We start from the raw sequence: 16,960 nt of genomic DNA on the forward strand, positions 1-16,960 counted from the left end.
CGAATGACACGTTGATCTTTATGACGAGACTATGCAAAGGGTCTGAGGCACTGTACGTATTACTGTATCATATGAATGTTAAGGCTGTAAATTGCTCCGATACCTCCGGGTCTGGCTAGCGCTATATAAAACTCCTGAATAAGATAAAATAAATTTGTGACTGTAGATGAAACGTTGAATACCAGAACACCACTTTTCACCTAACACCAGTCAATTCCCTAGATTTAAACTCCCACTGACCCTAGACATTTCTTAGAAGAAACTTTAACAGACTAATTTCTGTGCTTACTCTCAGAATTTAGACTACACTGCCCAAAACGTTCAGTTGTGCTATCTCTAGCATATTAGTCAAACTCTGCAAAGCACCAAAGGTTCAGCTGCTTCGTGATGCCAAAATGATTAGAATCCATTACCACAGTTTCAGCCAGTTCTCCCTCCCTCTGTATGAGTGCCTGTACCAGAGGGCACTTGCATGGGGCAAACCTAGCCAGGATGCAACTGAGCGCTGAACCAAGGGTGACAACCCAGGGTTCGTTTTAAGAGTGTTAACAGAGTTAAAAGATAATGTGACCTCTTAAACCAAAGCTAATGGTATTTCTGATCCTCGTACAAGGCGAGTTGTGTTCTCCTTTCTTCATTTCTGTTGCTAGCCTTTGAAAGTGCGTGGATGCGGATTCAGGGATCTGCAAAACCACAGTGACGATGGTCTGCAGCCTTTTAAGTAGGGGATATATTCCTTAACGGCTGAGGCTACAAGCTGGAGGAGGGAAGGCTTCCCTCACTCTTGGTTCAAGGGCTGCTCTCATTAGGACAGAAGTCTTGGTGAGGGCTGCAGAAAGATATGTGCTTTTAGTTAGAAGTAACTTAGGCTACAGACTTTGTTGTTAGCTGGGTCGGGCTAACAGGGGAGATGAACAGAGGAGATGATGTCCTGGACTGCCATTTATCGGGTTAGGGCCACACAGCTCTACCTGGCAAGAACAAGTGGGTTGTTGAACTTGGCAAAACCTTAATATCTAGTAAGTAAGGTGGTTTTACACATTATCATCACGAGCCACGGCCCATACAAAATACCAGGGACCCATCTAAACGCAGGTAGGATCACTGTAGCCCAGAGAGACCACAGTCTAGACTGAAAACAGCAATCAGCAGCCAGAGCTAGACCCAGGTGAGGAGCGCAAGCAAAGGGGGAGTAGCTGCAAGGCATCTGTATAGGAACAAATAGCTCTAGAAATCCAGGCACCGGATACGGTACGGAGCCAAACTTCGAATGAATCATACAGGAAGACTGGAGACTGCCCTGCCTTTTTTTGGAGCTAGTTGATAAAAAGTGGCTCTTGATTTCAGGGACTGGAAACATAGGCATCAATGTTGCCAATATGTAAAGCAATAATGCTGGAAGCTGGTGCTCCCAAATGGCTACACGCAGGGCAGGGTCTTTTCAAGTGTTAGCGTTTTGCGACCACAAGCATCTCCAGGTCATTCTCCTATCCTCAGACTCCCAATTTCGCTCTCAAAGACCTGGTGGTGACAGGAAGCCAAGCTACGTCACAACTGAAATGAGGACTGGTAAAAAAAGAGCGAGAAACAAAGTTACTTTTGTTTGCCTGGGGCACTCGTCAACTTTGGTTTCATCCTTTTATTTATTGATTTATTTATTTATTAGGTCTCGCCTGTCGATGCGCATGCGCATCGAGCTTGCGAGCCTATTGCGGCTTAAACAAGCTTTAACTAAGAAGCAAGGAATCGTGGCGATTCCTTGCAGTGCCCGTGACTTTTAAGCTCAATGCGCATGTGCATTGAGCTTAAAAGCGCGTGCACATGCCCCCAGCCGCCTGGATGTCTTTTCCCTCAGCCGCACTCCTCCCACACCCCCGCTCCGCCCCCTCCCCTGTCTGCCGTGTCGCATTTCTTCAGGGCACTTTCTCCACGGCCGCCAGGCCACATCAAAGGCTTCCCCAGCACTGCCCCACCCATCAATCACCATCCCACTGCCACCCCCCTCCCTCTCCATATGGTGCGCTCTGCCTCAGGCCTCTCTAACTCGGCCCCCTCCTCTGCCCGTCGTGTCGCATTTCTCCTCCCCCCTCCCCTTCTCTTCCTTACCTCCGTCTTGTTTATTTTAAACATTTGCACGACTTCAGTGTTTGCCTTCCTCTCGTCGCAATTTGTTTTGAACAGTAATTGCCGATGAAGTGCCTCAAATCAAGTTTGCTTTTCTCTTGGTTTTTTTTTATCACGTCTTTCCGCATCTCAGCTTGCTGCCCCCTCCCCACTCTCTCTCCCAGCACACCCCCCCTCAAGCCCCCTCCCCTGCCCGCCGTGTCGCATTTCTTTTCTCCTCTTTGCCGCTCTCCCTGCTCCGCCCCCTGTACCCGCCCCCTCCCCACTCTCTCTCCCAGCACACCTCCCCCTCCAGCCCCCTCCCCTGCCCGCCGTGTCGCATTTCTTTTCTCCTCTCCTCATGTTTACAACATGGTATGTTTCCCCTATCAGTGCTGGGGGGGCTAGGGTGGCACCCCTGTGTCCCAAGTGTTCTCTGTCGGGAGCTTGCATGTTTCTCCCCACTCGGTGGCATGCACGGACTGCACGGATGCACCCAGCTCGCCTGCCTGCAGTGTGAGTGGAGGCCATTAATAATCCCGGGGCGTGCACCCATTGCACTCAGCGATGACTTCATTCCCACGGCCACCCGGTCGATGGCAGATGCACGCACTGCATTTCAATGCGCACCACTGGAAGGCAGCCCTCGAGCATGAGCACACCCCGACCTGACCGCATGCAGACGCCAAACCCAACTACCCCCAAAGCAGAGAATGCACTCCCAATATCCACCGGCCACTTTTCCTTCTTACGTTATTATGCATACAACGGCGCATGTTCTGAATGTAGGTTTGCAAGATTGTTTCTGAGGCATGGTTAGCAGTGCATTATTTGTTGGAAATGTTGTGGCGGTTTCTGTCTGGTAACTTTGCATCCAACAACTTACTAATGCAATAGGTCTTGCATTTGCGAGAGTTAAACCTATTGGTATTGTAATTGACAATGCCTTTTATTTACGTTTTAAAAACCAACACAAATAAAAGGCAGTGCCATTTACAATGCCAATGGCTCAAACTCTAACAACTGCGAGACCTATTGGCTATGCCAATGCTTGTTTATTTAATGGTTTTATAAAGCGCGTAGTAACTCAGAAAGCATCCCAGCGCTGACCTGTTCTCCAAGGGGTTCAGCCGTCTGATGAGATTATGTCTGTGGGAAGAGAAGGGTTTTTAGGGTTTTTCTGAACTGGAGGTAGTTTGGTTCTGACCTGAGTTTCCGTGGTAGATGGTTCCACTGTTTTGCCGTGTGGACCGAAAAGCGACGGCCACCGGTCTTGGCTTTTCTGACTCTCGGGACTACAATAAGATTTTCTGTACCGGACCGGAGGTCTCTCTCAGCTTTGTATGGAACTAGGAGTTCTCTGAGAAGGGGGGGGCCGCTATTGTAGAGAGTTTTGTGGGCCATGCACAGGGCCTTGAAAGCGACCCTTTCCCTGATTGGGAGCCAGTGGAGAGCTTTGAGAGCCGGCCTGGCGGAGGATCTTCCTGGGGTGCCCGTGAGTAGGCGGGCAGCGGCGTTTTGGACTTTTTGCAGTGAGTTCAGGGTGGCTTCAGGGGCTCCTAAGTAGATGGCGTTACAGTAATCTAATCTTGCCAGGATTAGACCCTGAATGAGGAGCCTCCTTGCGGTCTCAGGAAGTAAAGGGAAGATCTTCCTGCAGGCTCTGAGTAGTCCAAAGCATGTCCCTGCCGTTCTTTTGGCCTGGGTCTTGAAGCTTAGGTCTCTCTCAATCCACACACCCAGGCTCTTGACCTCTTCCTTGGGAGTGGGAGGGTCACCTAGGCAACTGGGCCAAAGATGAGATGGTAAAGAGGGCCCCTTATGGCCCATCAGGAGGATCTCAGTCTTGGACCCATTCAATTTGAGTAGAGAGAGATTCATCCATCGGTGGACTTCGGAGAGGCAGCCGTGGAGATCCGATGGGGCATGGTGGGGATGTGAGAGGGTTACGACCAGCTGAGTGTCGTCGGCGTAGTTAATAATTGATACGCCGAACGAGCTGACCCTCTTCTCCAGTGGGGCCATGTACACGTTAAACAACGTGGGGCTCAGGGATGAGCCCTGTGGCACTCCACACCGAAGGGGGAAGGTGGATGAGCAGCTGTCATTTTCTCGTACCTGAAAGGTACATCCTGATAAATAGGACTCTAGCCATTTCAGGGCCATACCCTTTAGTCCGATCTCTCCCAGACGATGGATTAGGGTTGGATGGTCTACAGTATCGAAGGCCTCACTCAGATCCAGGAGGATCACTGCCACTGAACCTCCTGTATCCAGAATGCTTCTGGCCTTCTCTACTGCTGCCAGGAGGGCGATGTCCGTGCCCTGCCCTGGACGGAACCCTGTCTGGGAGACCGCTAAAAGGTTATTGCTTTCTAGGTAGAGCGATAGTTGTTTGTTTACCAGCTTCTCTGCGATCTTGCTGTTTCCGGGAAGAAGGGATATGGGCCTGTAGTTGGTAAGGTCCTGTGGGTCTAAGGAGGTTTTTTTTAGTAGACCTTTAACAGCTGCCGCTTTCCAGCTGGGGGGGACTATGCCCTCCGCGAAAGATGAGTTGATCAGGGTCGTAAGGGGAGGGATGATGGTGCTCGACACTTTTTTTAAGAAGCGGAGAGGTGCGGGGTCGAGAGGGGAGCCACTTTTAATTGAGGCCAACGTTGCTCCTACTTCTTCCGTAGTTACGGGTCCGAAGACATCCAGGGAAGGTTGGGGGTGAACTGTCGATGGGGGGGGAAGGGTGAGGATGGAGGTGAAATCCTGCTCTGTGTCGGCCTGATCGGGGGGAGGTATGGTGAGAAGAATCTTTTGAATCTTCTCATCAAAGAAGGTGGCTAAGTTGTTGCATTTAATCTTTTATAAAGATTTAAACTAAAAAAGAAGGCTTAGGAGAGGTCTCTGCTGAGGCCTTGGGAAGAAATTGAGCAAGGAGCAAATTGAGAGACTGGAACAAATAAAATATAATGGCCTAGTTATCTGCAGTCTATTCATAAACTCTAGTAGCAGGGACCACTTTTCGAAGATGGCCAACATGACCAGTGGAAGTCACAGAATCAAAGTCGAGTGAAAGTCAATATGAAGGTGTGCAGTCCTAGGAGTGGCACAATCCCTCCAAAGAGGGGTCAGGCATATAACATGGAACCCCTTCCTCTTAATTTCCTAGCTTGCAATCGCTGGATCTTCCTTAGAACTCAGTGCCTTGGGAGCAGCGCTCGAATCGGGCATCAGAAGTGAGTTAATTTACTGGATTGCAATAGTCATGGCTGTAGCAAGGATGGGTGCAAGCAAGTACTGTACATTGCCTGGTGCACCATTCCCTCTACGCCATCTTACCTGAGGAACGGTCAGTGTAAGATGTAGCGAGGCTTCACCCTCATACAGCCCCAGAACAGCCAGGGGTCATTGTATATTTGCATGCTCGACAAGTTTAGTTTAACTCAATTCACTGAGTCAGGTTGCCTAGAAGGCGCTGGATGGTTTGCGCGCCACTGTCCTTCTCATTACTTTCCTTGTATTTGGGTTGAAGAAAGCAAAGGGAAGTCCATTTGAGGAGCTTGTCTTCACCTACCTCAGGAAGGACACAGACCCAACAAACCATGATCTACCAACGTAGCACTAATATCCACGCATACTCAACTCATACCCTTCTGCGCTGTGCACTCCAGGGGCCCCAGTGTGCAGCGCACTCCTTGGCTGCCCTAGCCGGCCATCTGGAGTTAAGGATCTGGTGATTTCATCCCTAGGTGGGCGACTCGTATCAACGTTCACAAGGGCACATGACCACCTGCAGAACTGGTACGAAGGCTCAGGAATAGCTGACTAGTGTTCTTAGAGGTACAGACGACACTTGCTGGAGAAGTGTGGCTCACTGGTTAGAGGAGGCAGACCCTGAAGCAGAGGTCAGACCTGGGACCAGGGTTCAATTCCCGACGCGGCAGGGTCTTGAGCCCAAATCCACGGACTCGATAATTCTCGTTTCGGTGCCTACTGGAATCACGGGTTCACACTCTGCAGTTCTGGGCATTAGCCTGCTTAATTTCCACTATGGCCCCCCCGCGGCGGGATGCCTGGCTTTCACCTTGGGGATGCCCATTACGGGTATCTCACAGGGAAAAAGCCAGGACGGGTTCCCAAGGCAAGCGCCGAGATGCCTGCGGGTAATCGAGCGCTATATAAGAATGCACAATAATAATAATAATAATAATAATACTTGCTGCCGCTGTACTGCAGAAGCTATGGGGTTCCTCGTCCTGTTTGAGACAGCCGGTCTTCATGAACCCTTGAGTCTGATTAGACAGATGCAGCTCATGGTCTGTGATTGTACCGACCAGTGCCCCAAATTATTATATATATTGTACATACATAATAAAAATAAGGCCTAGTGTAACGTTTGCAGAGCCCCGGCTGCATCCGTCCACATCCCACTCCCCAGCACATCTGTCACCTCTGGACTGGATGGCTCAAAGCACACGATCTTATGTGCAGCACTTTACATTCCGGATACTCCCAGTAGGATAAAAATATTATCTGTAAAGCTTTCTGCTGATCATCGGAATGAGGAATACCTATAACCAAGGTGTAAGCAGAACATGGTCAAGCTGAAAAAATGGGGGACCAGAGGGTGTGGTCCTCAGCTCTGGGAATGAGCGGAGACATCCAAGGCAGTTCTTGCAGCTCACTCAAGAGGGGACCTCAGAAGTTGTGATATCGGGGGAGAGAAACAGGGATGACAGAGCCCTCTTGGTGCATGTGCAACCTCATCAAAAACAGGAAGGCAAAGTAAATCCAACCCAGCTCCTGAGGTCTGGATGTCACGGAAATTATGGAACAGAGGCAGGTGCGCGAGACCTGCGCAGAAATGGCCGGCTCGCCAGAACTGAGGGGCACGCACGAGCAGACAACTTCCAATAAGCGGTTTCAAGTTACAGAATTACTTCAAGCAGGTAAGCGCATTGAGTTCTTAGGACTCACCTGGCCCTGAGAAAACAGCAAGAGTCACACCTGCATGTTAATCAATGGAAAAGCACCACATTTGTCAACAGATGCAGATGAGCGCGCTACTAGCAGGAGGCCAACGAGCAGCAGTCGGGAATCTCATTTATTAATCAGAAAATATTGACATTTCAAAAATAAATGTTTATTTTGTCCTTCTGCGTTGCATATAAGGGAGCTTCAACTGAAGGGTAAGAAAAACTTAGCTGAAGAATTAGAAACAGTATTTAACTAATTAATTAAATATTTCTATTTAATGTGGGTTAGGCCAGTGGGTGTCAGAGCACTGCACAGAAAGTAACATATGGACATATTTAAGCATATGGTATTTCTATAGTACAAACCTAGCAAAAAGGCAGCAGAGCGCTGTCCACGGTCAGAGACAGGCATACATCACCGAGTAATAGGTGAATAACTGGTTCTGAAAGCTTAATCAATTCTGATGTAGTGTTCTTTAAGGAAGTGAGACTTCAACTCTTTCCTAAATTGGAGAAGCGTTAGGAGAATCCTGATGGATACAGGGATGTCATCCAAGAGCCTCGAAGCATAGATGGAAAAGGCCTGCTGTCTTGTTTTTTTCTTTTTTAGCACTTGCTCTGCAGCCTGATGTTGTCCTGGCAGTGGGTGTGATGAGTACCACCAGAGGGGGAACATCCTTTATGACGCATCCTTTGCAACGCAAGTCGTAACCCCGACTTGCGCTGGAGGGCACTAAAGGATAAAGAATAGTATATTTACTATTCCAACACCTTCCCTACTATCCACGGGGACTGGTGTTAGAATAGTAAATTATACTATTCACTATCGGCGCCCAACAACGCAAGTCGTTGTAACGACTTGCGTTGTTAACGACGCGTTGTAAAGGCACGCGTTGAAACGGTACGAGTTGTACCGTCATACATCCCCACCAGAGATGGTGAGCTATCTGCAAGATAAGCTGAGGTGCAGGTCGTGATGACTTTATAAATGATGCAGCTGGTTATGAAGATTTTGTGTAGGCTGACAAGAGGAGCCAATTGATTCCTATCAAGACGGGGCTCATGTGATCATATGCTTTCAGTTCCTCGATGAGACATACTACAGTGAATGCCCCTTAGGAGTGCTTGTGTGAGGTCTGGAGGCCATGGAGTGGGGCATTGCCACCATCCAGATTCAAGAGTACAAGGGTTTGATCAGCAGTTCTCAAGTCGCTTTCTGGAAGAAACAGATTTAATTTCTTTAGAAGAGAGAGATAGTGCCAGGCCTTCATTATTTCTCTTTTAGCAATATGTTCCTTTTCTTTTTTTTTCTCTTTTTTTTAATAAACTTTATTTATTCAATCAATCACAGATCCATGATATAGAAAAAGAAGAAGGATAAAGTAGAATCTCGGTGACAATTCATAATTTGAGTGCAGTGAATAATAATGTAAAATGGAATTCTTAAATGCTTTGGGATGAACATCAATATCCAAGTACATCTGATAAAGAAATATACACAATGTATTCTTGTTGTTACTGCCAATTGTCTAGGTCTAGGAGATATATGTAAAGTGCAATAAATAGACTGTAATGGCATGTATAATAAATGATTCTAATGTTGCTAGTTGTTCGTGTTCATTTCTTCCCCTTTTGTTTTTGTGTATCGTCCACGAATGTTTAATCTTAGTCTACCCCCCACATTTGTGCAGATTTCTGGATGGCCCCTATACTAAGGGAATCTAGTTTTTCTCTTTCTTTTATGCTTTTCATTTTGATTATCCATTGTACAAATTGAGGTGAACCAGCCAATTTCCAATTTTGTAAAATCAAAGATCAAGCTATTAACACCTTAGGAGCTAGTAAACAAACCTCCCCAGTGCTGCGCTGTCCATTATCCAGTGCTGAACTGGACGTCCAGCGGTCGCACGCAGCACTGGGGAGGTAGTGCCCGTGACGACCGTTGGCCGACGGCAGCACCTAAAGGGTTAAAGAAGCATTAAAAACAAATTGTTTTTGTCGCACCTTTAATGTTGGATTCGGGATCCCGAGCAGGATAGCCATAAGATTGGGGTCTATACCATGTTTAAGTTGCCGACTGATAGACTGGAAGACTCTAGTCCAGTAGTCGGTCAGTTTAGGACAAGATAAACACATATGAAGCCAGTCTCCTCCTTGATAATTGCAGATTCTAGGACAACTTGATGATATTTCTGGGAATATTTTATGCAATTTCTCTGGGGTGAAGTATAATTGCCATTTGAAGAAAAATGCCATACGTTTAAAATTCGACCCGCAAATGGCATTGAAGGACCATATATTGTAGTCCTTCCATTGTGCTGCTTCTATGTGAAACCCTGTAGTCTCCTGTATTTTTAAAAGGGCTCTCGGGACTATTCGACCATAAATGTGTTGCTGAAGAATAGGACACCGGTTCCCAATTCCCGACATTTGTTTGACATATAATGCATGGGTAACGGTTACGGGAAATGAGCCCTGGGGGAGCCGTACCTTTTTAACTAGACTCGAGATTTGGAGGTAGGAAAATACCAGGGTCGAGGCATGTTCTGTTTTATCTTGTCTTATTTGTGCCATGACTTCATCTCTCCTTGTACTAATAAATCTTTTATTTGATAATTCCCAACCTTTCCCATCTTTTCAATGTCTGTGTATCCATTATGGCTCCTAGTTCCCTACAGTGTATTAGTTAATTTCTGGGTGTAAGGGTGGAAATTGATAGATATTCTTCCCTCGATTGCTTAATCGATCATGAATTATACGGGGCGTCTCATATCTGAAGCTTTTGGGTAGCTTGGGAATTTTCATAAAGGGTTTTAGATCTATGTTTTCTTCCCATAACATTTGGTGAAGATAAAAATTGGGCCCATGATCGTCAGCTGCAATATGTTCCTTGAGGGTGAGGTTGGTGTCAAGGTGAATCCAAGTGTCTTGGCCGTCAAGATAATACACAAGAGCAGTGTGTGGTGGAAATCAATTCAATTTTGGTTGGAGTAGGTGAAAGTTGAAGACAGAGCTATATGTAGTCTTGTTTGGTTTAAAGGAAGGCGATGGGTGTCAGCACATTTCAATAGAATATGCAGACTTTTCAAAACAATAAGAGGCATCACAAGCAGGGCTTTCTTAGAGAGGGAAGACCGAAGAAGAAAGTGATAAAACATGCTTGTTCACAAAGTGAGAATAAAAGCATGGTTTTGGCACAAGGTCAGAGACAGGGATATATAAAGAAACAGACCTGTCAACTCACATGGTGCCACCATGTGTCACAAAATATCCGCTCCCATCACACGGTCACCCGGTCACGAGCCAATACCACACATGGCTGGAAAGGGGAGCTTGATACCCCTGCACTGAGTGGGTTTCCAGCTGATCTTCGGAGGCTCTAAGCAGACGATGTCCACTAAAGGGTGTGAAAACAGCCCAGGACATCAGTGGAAGCCTTAGCCAGCCTTTTTTTGTTCGTTCGGTGAGGGGGCATTTGTTAGTGGATGGGGACAGAAGCAGAGCCTCTATGGCAGTTTCCAGAATCCAGTCTTGCAACCTCCTTGCACTATGATTTTTAGAATTGGTTTTTTTTTTTTAATTTAGGAGGTCTAGAGAAAGGGGACATCAATAACCTAGCATCTATTGTTGCCCTAGCCTAAAAACTCAAGGTAGGTCACATAGTTAAAAACATCTATAGTACGCTACAAACTTCTTCCTCAAGACTTAACAGACATTCAATTTAAATAGGAAACTGAGAGGGTGCTTTCTTATCCAAAGCAAACACGAAATGATTGACGTAGCGCTGAAACTTTTCAGACACTCACCCCAAGTCACAGATCTGGGTTGAATCCATCATCATTCTTTAGCTCACTTCGCCACCCCACTTGAGACCCAGCTATATGCAAATCAGTATCGACTCTGTGCCTCTGGGAAACAGTCCAGCCCGACTGCCAAGCCAGGTCTTTCCTGGACGGAAACAAGCATCCTGGGAACGGTTTCGGGGTAACACCCCATATCAGCCAGGCTAGCTTGAATTCAGTGGCAAAGTGGGCAAGGGACCCACGTCTGACATACCCTACCAACTTATGGCGAACAAAGCAAACACTAGGAGATGATGGAATAAAAATAAGAATACTACATCATTTCATTCATTAGTTATGTGATGTAGGACTGTTTTTGTATTATTAACCCACCCTTCTCTTGGGAATGAACTTTACCTGATTGGGGTGAACCATGTCTTGCATAAAGCAATAGTTTGATATGATTTTTGTGTAAATTTTAGACATTTAATAAAGAAATAGGTCTCCAGGAGCTGCATTGTTCTGCTTCTTCCCCTTTTTAATAATGGGTGATACCCCTGCCTCAGTCATGGTTGGTATGACTGCCCCCCTAGTGACTAAAGTGTTAAAATGTTTATTCATTAGTGAGTGCAAAGTGGGCCAGAAGGTCCTGTAAAAGGCTGAGGTAAACCCATCAGGTCTGGAAGCCTTGGAGAATTTAAGGCCTTTGATGGAAAATAATTGTATGGTTTTTACAAGGCATACCACAGACACTTAGTGAGGTAAGTATTCAGGTGCAAATATTCAGTGTGCAAAGCAAAAGTTTGGTGTTCTTCAGGACGTTTCCAATTCATATTTACAGATATGTCACAAACAACAGAGAAATGTTAGAAGCAGCAGTGAAATGCAAGCAAGTGGTATTGAAATATAAAAAGATGCAACACTATGCGAATGTGTGGTTGATGCAGGCACTGCACAAAATACAGTCATAAGATGAAAACAAACCCTGCAGTAGTCAACCCTCCAAAGGTTCACTATATTATTATTACCTGAGGTTTCCAAAGGAGACAACACATACTGGATGATTGGTTACTACGCCTACAATTACTGGAGGGGACACACACTTTCAGGCTCTCCTTACTTTGGGAAGTGGGTGAGGATTAGAGTGCGCTTCTCAGGGGTGAGCTTGTCTTTTTCCTGCCGTGCCTGCTCCAGCAGCTGCCGTCTCATGACCGGGAAGACAGCGCGTAGCAGCGTCCTCCCGAACACTTGCGTGGTCTCGTAGCGGGGTAGGCTGTCGCAGAACTGGGGGACATTGCAGTAGCACAGCCACCTGCAGCAGGTCACAAAAAAAGACACATGTCAAATAAGCCTCTTTTGGTCCATGACTAAAATGTGTGGGATATGGTCACCCAAGCAACCAAAATATACAGTAGATGATTGGGTCATTACTTTCTGGGTGCAGTTCTGTTTAAGGAACTAAAAAATGAAGAGGGCTATGGACAACTCCTTAACAGCATGGGCATTGCGGATCGAGTCTTATGGACCCCAGTGATGACGGTTCCCCCCCTTGATTTCCTTAATGTTATCCATCAGGCACCTTGCTCTCGTCCCAATCACTCCTCTTCGTAACTACTAACACCTCTTCCTAACTCAACGCCTTTCACTTCCCCAGTAGGTCTCGTTAACCAGTCTTCCTCACTTACTGTCTCGGTCGTACCTCAGATATGGCTCCTCCGATGTTCTGTGCATTAACTGCTGTCAGGATCCTGCGCCTCACATGTCTCTCTTTACCCTCGTTCACATCATTCTAGCCCTCATTCTCTTTTTCAAGATGCTAGTTAATTCCCCCTCTGTCTTCACCCCAATTGTCTCCTGTTATATACAAGCTTCTTCCGCACCCCATCACGGGATCCACACCACAACTCTGTCCTGGCTCCACTTTCTGGATATTCTATTTTTTATCCACTCCCTTCCTCATCCCTCATCTGTACCGTACCCGGCCTCTCCTTCACAGGTAACCCAGACATCCACGACTAGTCCCCACCTTTTACATATAATAATCTTTGCCTCATCCTTGAGTTTCTACAGGTGCAAGGGCACCATCAACCTAAGGCAATTCCAAATGTATTCTAATAAACCCACCAAAACAAGTATAATTACAAATCCCAATACGTATACAATGAGGGTTATTACCTTGTATAGTTCACTTTATAACCAGGGATATCGTCAGCAGGAGAGCGTATCCGCCGTTGAGAAGGAGTCTCCAGGTGCCAGTAGTTTATACTAGTCAGAAACATTTTAGCAAGCTCGTTTATCGTCTGCTTTTCTTTGGAAGGTAGATGACTAAACTTGTAGTGTACAAAATTATTAACTCCCTTAAAAAGAAAAGGAATTATATATTGTTATTGTATTGAACATCTGCATTGCGTAAGACATGTATAAGCAAGAGTTATTTCAAAACCACAAAATGTTACTGAATTCTGGGCACATCACCACTAGATGATTTTGAGCATCAAGCTGTTCACCTGCCATTTCCAACTATCACCTCAGCACACACAGGCTGCTGACATACTGAGCAGCTAAAGAGGAGTTGGGAATGGTGAAGGGTTGCTGGAAAAGTAAAGGAATATATGTGTTAGAGCTGCCAGAGTTGCTGTAGTATGCAACCTTTCGCAAAGTCTTCAATATCCCAAACTTTGAGGTTAGGTTACCAGGTTTAAAGAGCTAGAAAGCAGGTACTAAGGAGGACAGTGCCCGCCTTTGAGTAAACATTGCGCAAAAGCAAAGTTTGAGTAACTGTTCTGTATGTGCAACTCAAAGAAGAATACCTACAGAACACGTGTAGTGTAGCCCGTGTGTCTGTCGCACGGGCTGGCCTGTAAGGCAAGAGATGCTGCTTTCATCTAGCTGCATGAACATGCTCACCCGTGGTGGTCAAGACAGGGGATGTTGCTAGATGATGGCGACCAGTAAAGTTGCAACTAACAAAGCTGCGTGAAATGGAAGAAAAGAAGAATAAACTACTTGGCCTGGAAACTAGCTCCCCAACAGTGACATTTCTTAGAACACTACATGCTTCTGGGTGAACTGATGCATGGGAGGCACAGAGCATGGACTAAAGAATTCACTCTATGCTCTGACGGGTGTTCATTTCACTTTGTTGAATGGGCCATGAAGCTTAAAGAAGAAGGCAGAGGATGATCACCTGGTCAAGATGAAGCTTTAAAATTCATTGAAAGAATAACAAGTGAGAAGGATCATCTTGTGTCTGTGAAAGGACAGGTAGAGTAGAAACACCAAAAGAAACCTGGAGCTCACAGACTCCTCAAGCATCTTAAGAGCCCATAAGAAGGCCCACTACCAGGACAAAAGATTTAAGTCTAGAGAAGCAATGTAGTCAAAGGGAGGAATTGACATTCCTGAATAGAAATTATCCCATTTCAATGAGGATGTGGATTCTACATCTAAATATAGGCAGAGCACGGGTCTACCCGGTGTCCTCAATTCATCTAAAAGCAGGAGTCCAAGGAGCTTCTGAACATGTAGGCGGCTCAAATCACGCACTGGACTTCTGGACAGCGAGATAGATAGCACTGGTAAACTAATAGGCTTCTGAACAGGCATATAGATACCGCTAGTAAACCAACAGGCTTCTGAACAGTAATATAGATAGCGCTAGTAAACTAACAGGCTTCTGAACAAGTATATAGATAGCTGTAGTAAACGAACAGGCTTCTGCACAGTAGTATAGATAGCACTGGTAAACTAACAGGCTTCTGAACAGGCATATAGATACCGCTAGTAAACCAACAGGCTTCTGAACAGTAATATAGATAGCGCTAGTAAACTAAAAGGGTTCTGAACAAGTATATAGATAGCTGTAGTAAACTAACAGGCTTCTGAACAGGTATATAGATAGCACTAGTAAACTAACAGGCTTCTGAACAGGTATATAGATAGCTGTAGTAAACTAACAGGCTTCTGAACAGGTATAGAGATAGCACTAGTAAACTAACAGGCTTCTAAACAGTAATATAGATAGTGCTAGTAAACGAACAGGCTTCTGCACAGTAGTATAGATAGCACTGGTAAACTAACAGGCTTCTGAACAGGCATATAGATACCGCTAGTAAACCAACAGGCTTCTGAACAGTAATATAGATAGCGCTAGTAAACTAACAGGCTTCTGAACAAGTATATAGATAGCTGTAGTAAACTAACAGGCTTCTGAACAGTAATATAGATAGCGCTAGTAAACGAACAGGCTTCTGAACAGGTATATAAATAGCACTAGTAAACTAACAGGCTTCTGAACAGGTATATAGATAACAGTAGTAAACGAACAGGCTTCTGAACAGTAATTTCAAGGGTACTAGTAAACTAACAGGCTTCTGAACAGTAATATAGATAGCACAAGTAAACTAACAGGCTTCTGAACAGTAATATAAATAGCACTAGTAACCTAACAGGCTTCTGACCAGGTATATAGATCGCACTAGTAAACTAACAGGCTTCTGGACAGCTAGATAGATAGATAGCACTAGTAAACTAACAGGCTTCTGAACAAGTATATAGATAGCTGTAGTAAACTAACAGGCTTCTGAACAGTAATATAGATAGCGCTAGTAAACTAACAGGCTTCTGAACAGGTATATAAATAGCACTAGTAAACTAACAGGCTTCTGAACAGGTATATAGATAACAGTAGTAAACGAACAGGCTTCTGAACAGTAATTTCAAGGGTACTAGTAAACTAACAGGCTTCTGAACAGTAATATAGATAGCACAAGTAAACTAACAGGCTTCTGAACAGTAATATAAATAGCACTAGTAACCTAACAGGCTTCTGACCAGGTATATAGATCGCACTAGTAAACTAACAGGCTTCTGGACAGCTAGATAGATAGATAGCACTAGTAAACTAACAGGCTTCTGAACAGGTATATAGATAGCACTAATAAACTAATAGGCTTCTGAACAGTAATATAAACAGAACTAGTAAACTAACAGGCTTCAGAACAGTAATATATATGGCACTAGTAAACTAACAGGCTTCTGAACAGGTATATAGATAGCACTAGTAAACTAACAGGCTTCTGAACAGTAGAATAGATAGCACTAGTCAACTAACAGGCTCTGAACAGGTATATAGATAGCGCTAGTAAACTAACAGGCTTGTGAACAGTAATATAAATAGCACTAGTAAACTAACAGGCTTCTGAACAGTAATTTCAAGAGTACTAGTAAACTAACAGGCTTCTGAACAGTAATATGGATAGCACTAGTAAACTAACAGGCTTCTGAACAGGTATATAGATAGCGCTAGTAAATTAACAGGCTTCTGAACAGTAATTTCAAGAGTACTAGTAAACTAATAGGCTTCTGAACAGTAATATAGATAGCACTGGTAAACTAACAGGCTTCTGAACAGTAATTTCAAGAGTACTAGGAACTGGAAATATTTCGAGACTCTAGAAGTAATTAAGGGAGGATGAATCGTGAAGAAAATTGTGAGGAGATGACTCTTCTTTTATAGCCTTCTATCTGATTTCCAGGACATCTACACTTATTGCACCTTTTCCTATATCAGATTGCACTTTGCACTTTTCAAGATAGTACTTTTTTGTACTTTTGGCACTTTTGCACTAGCACTTTATTGCAGTTTTGCACGTTTTCGCTGATGCACATTATAAATTGCATATCTTGTACTTTATGTCCACGAACATTTTAACGCTGTAGTAGGCTGACTTCTATCTCGATGAACCTTCCTTTTATCTTCGCCTATCGTTTTTAACTTTTTTAACTTCTTATCTCTTGTTTGTTATTTGAGAAATTTATTGGAAATTTGTGATTATTGAATTCTAAAGTATATCATGTTTTGTACCTTTGGCTTTCCTGTTGCTCTATTCAATAAAAAAATGTATAAAAAAGAAAAAAGTAATTTCAAGAGTACTAGTAACTAACAGGCTTCTGAACAGTAATATAGATAGCACTAATAAACTAACAGGCATCTGAACAGGAAGATAGATAGCAGTAGTAAACTAACAGGCTTCTGAACAGTAGTATAGATAGCACTAGTCAACTAACAGGCTTCTGAACAGGTATATAGATAGCGCTAGCAAACTA

The 16,960-nt window shown here is 44.7% G+C and overlaps 1 protein-coding gene across 2 annotated transcripts in view; it reads right to left on the reverse strand.

Annotated features, from left to right (window-relative positions):
- The window catches only part of KAT2B (lysine acetyltransferase 2B), a 296,390-nt gene that overhangs the window by 127,736 nt on the left and 151,694 nt on the right, over positions 1-16,960 (reverse strand). For both annotated transcript variants that reach the window (XM_078663996.1, XM_078663997.1), the window contains exons 5-6: positions 13,028-13,209; positions 11,973-12,164 (exon numbers count right to left, since the gene is read on the reverse strand). In XM_078663996.1, coding sequence (XP_078520122.1) covers positions 11,973-12,164; positions 13,028-13,209 — 374 coding nt within the window. The remainder of the gene's footprint in view (positions 1-11,972; positions 12,165-13,027; positions 13,210-16,960) is intronic.

Source organism: Lissotriton helveticus, chromosome 10 (assembly GCF_964261635.1).
Source record: "Lissotriton helveticus chromosome 10, aLisHel1.1, whole genome shotgun sequence".
In the NCBI taxonomy this organism is placed as follows: domain Eukaryota; kingdom Metazoa; phylum Chordata; class Amphibia; order Caudata; family Salamandridae; genus Lissotriton; species Lissotriton helveticus.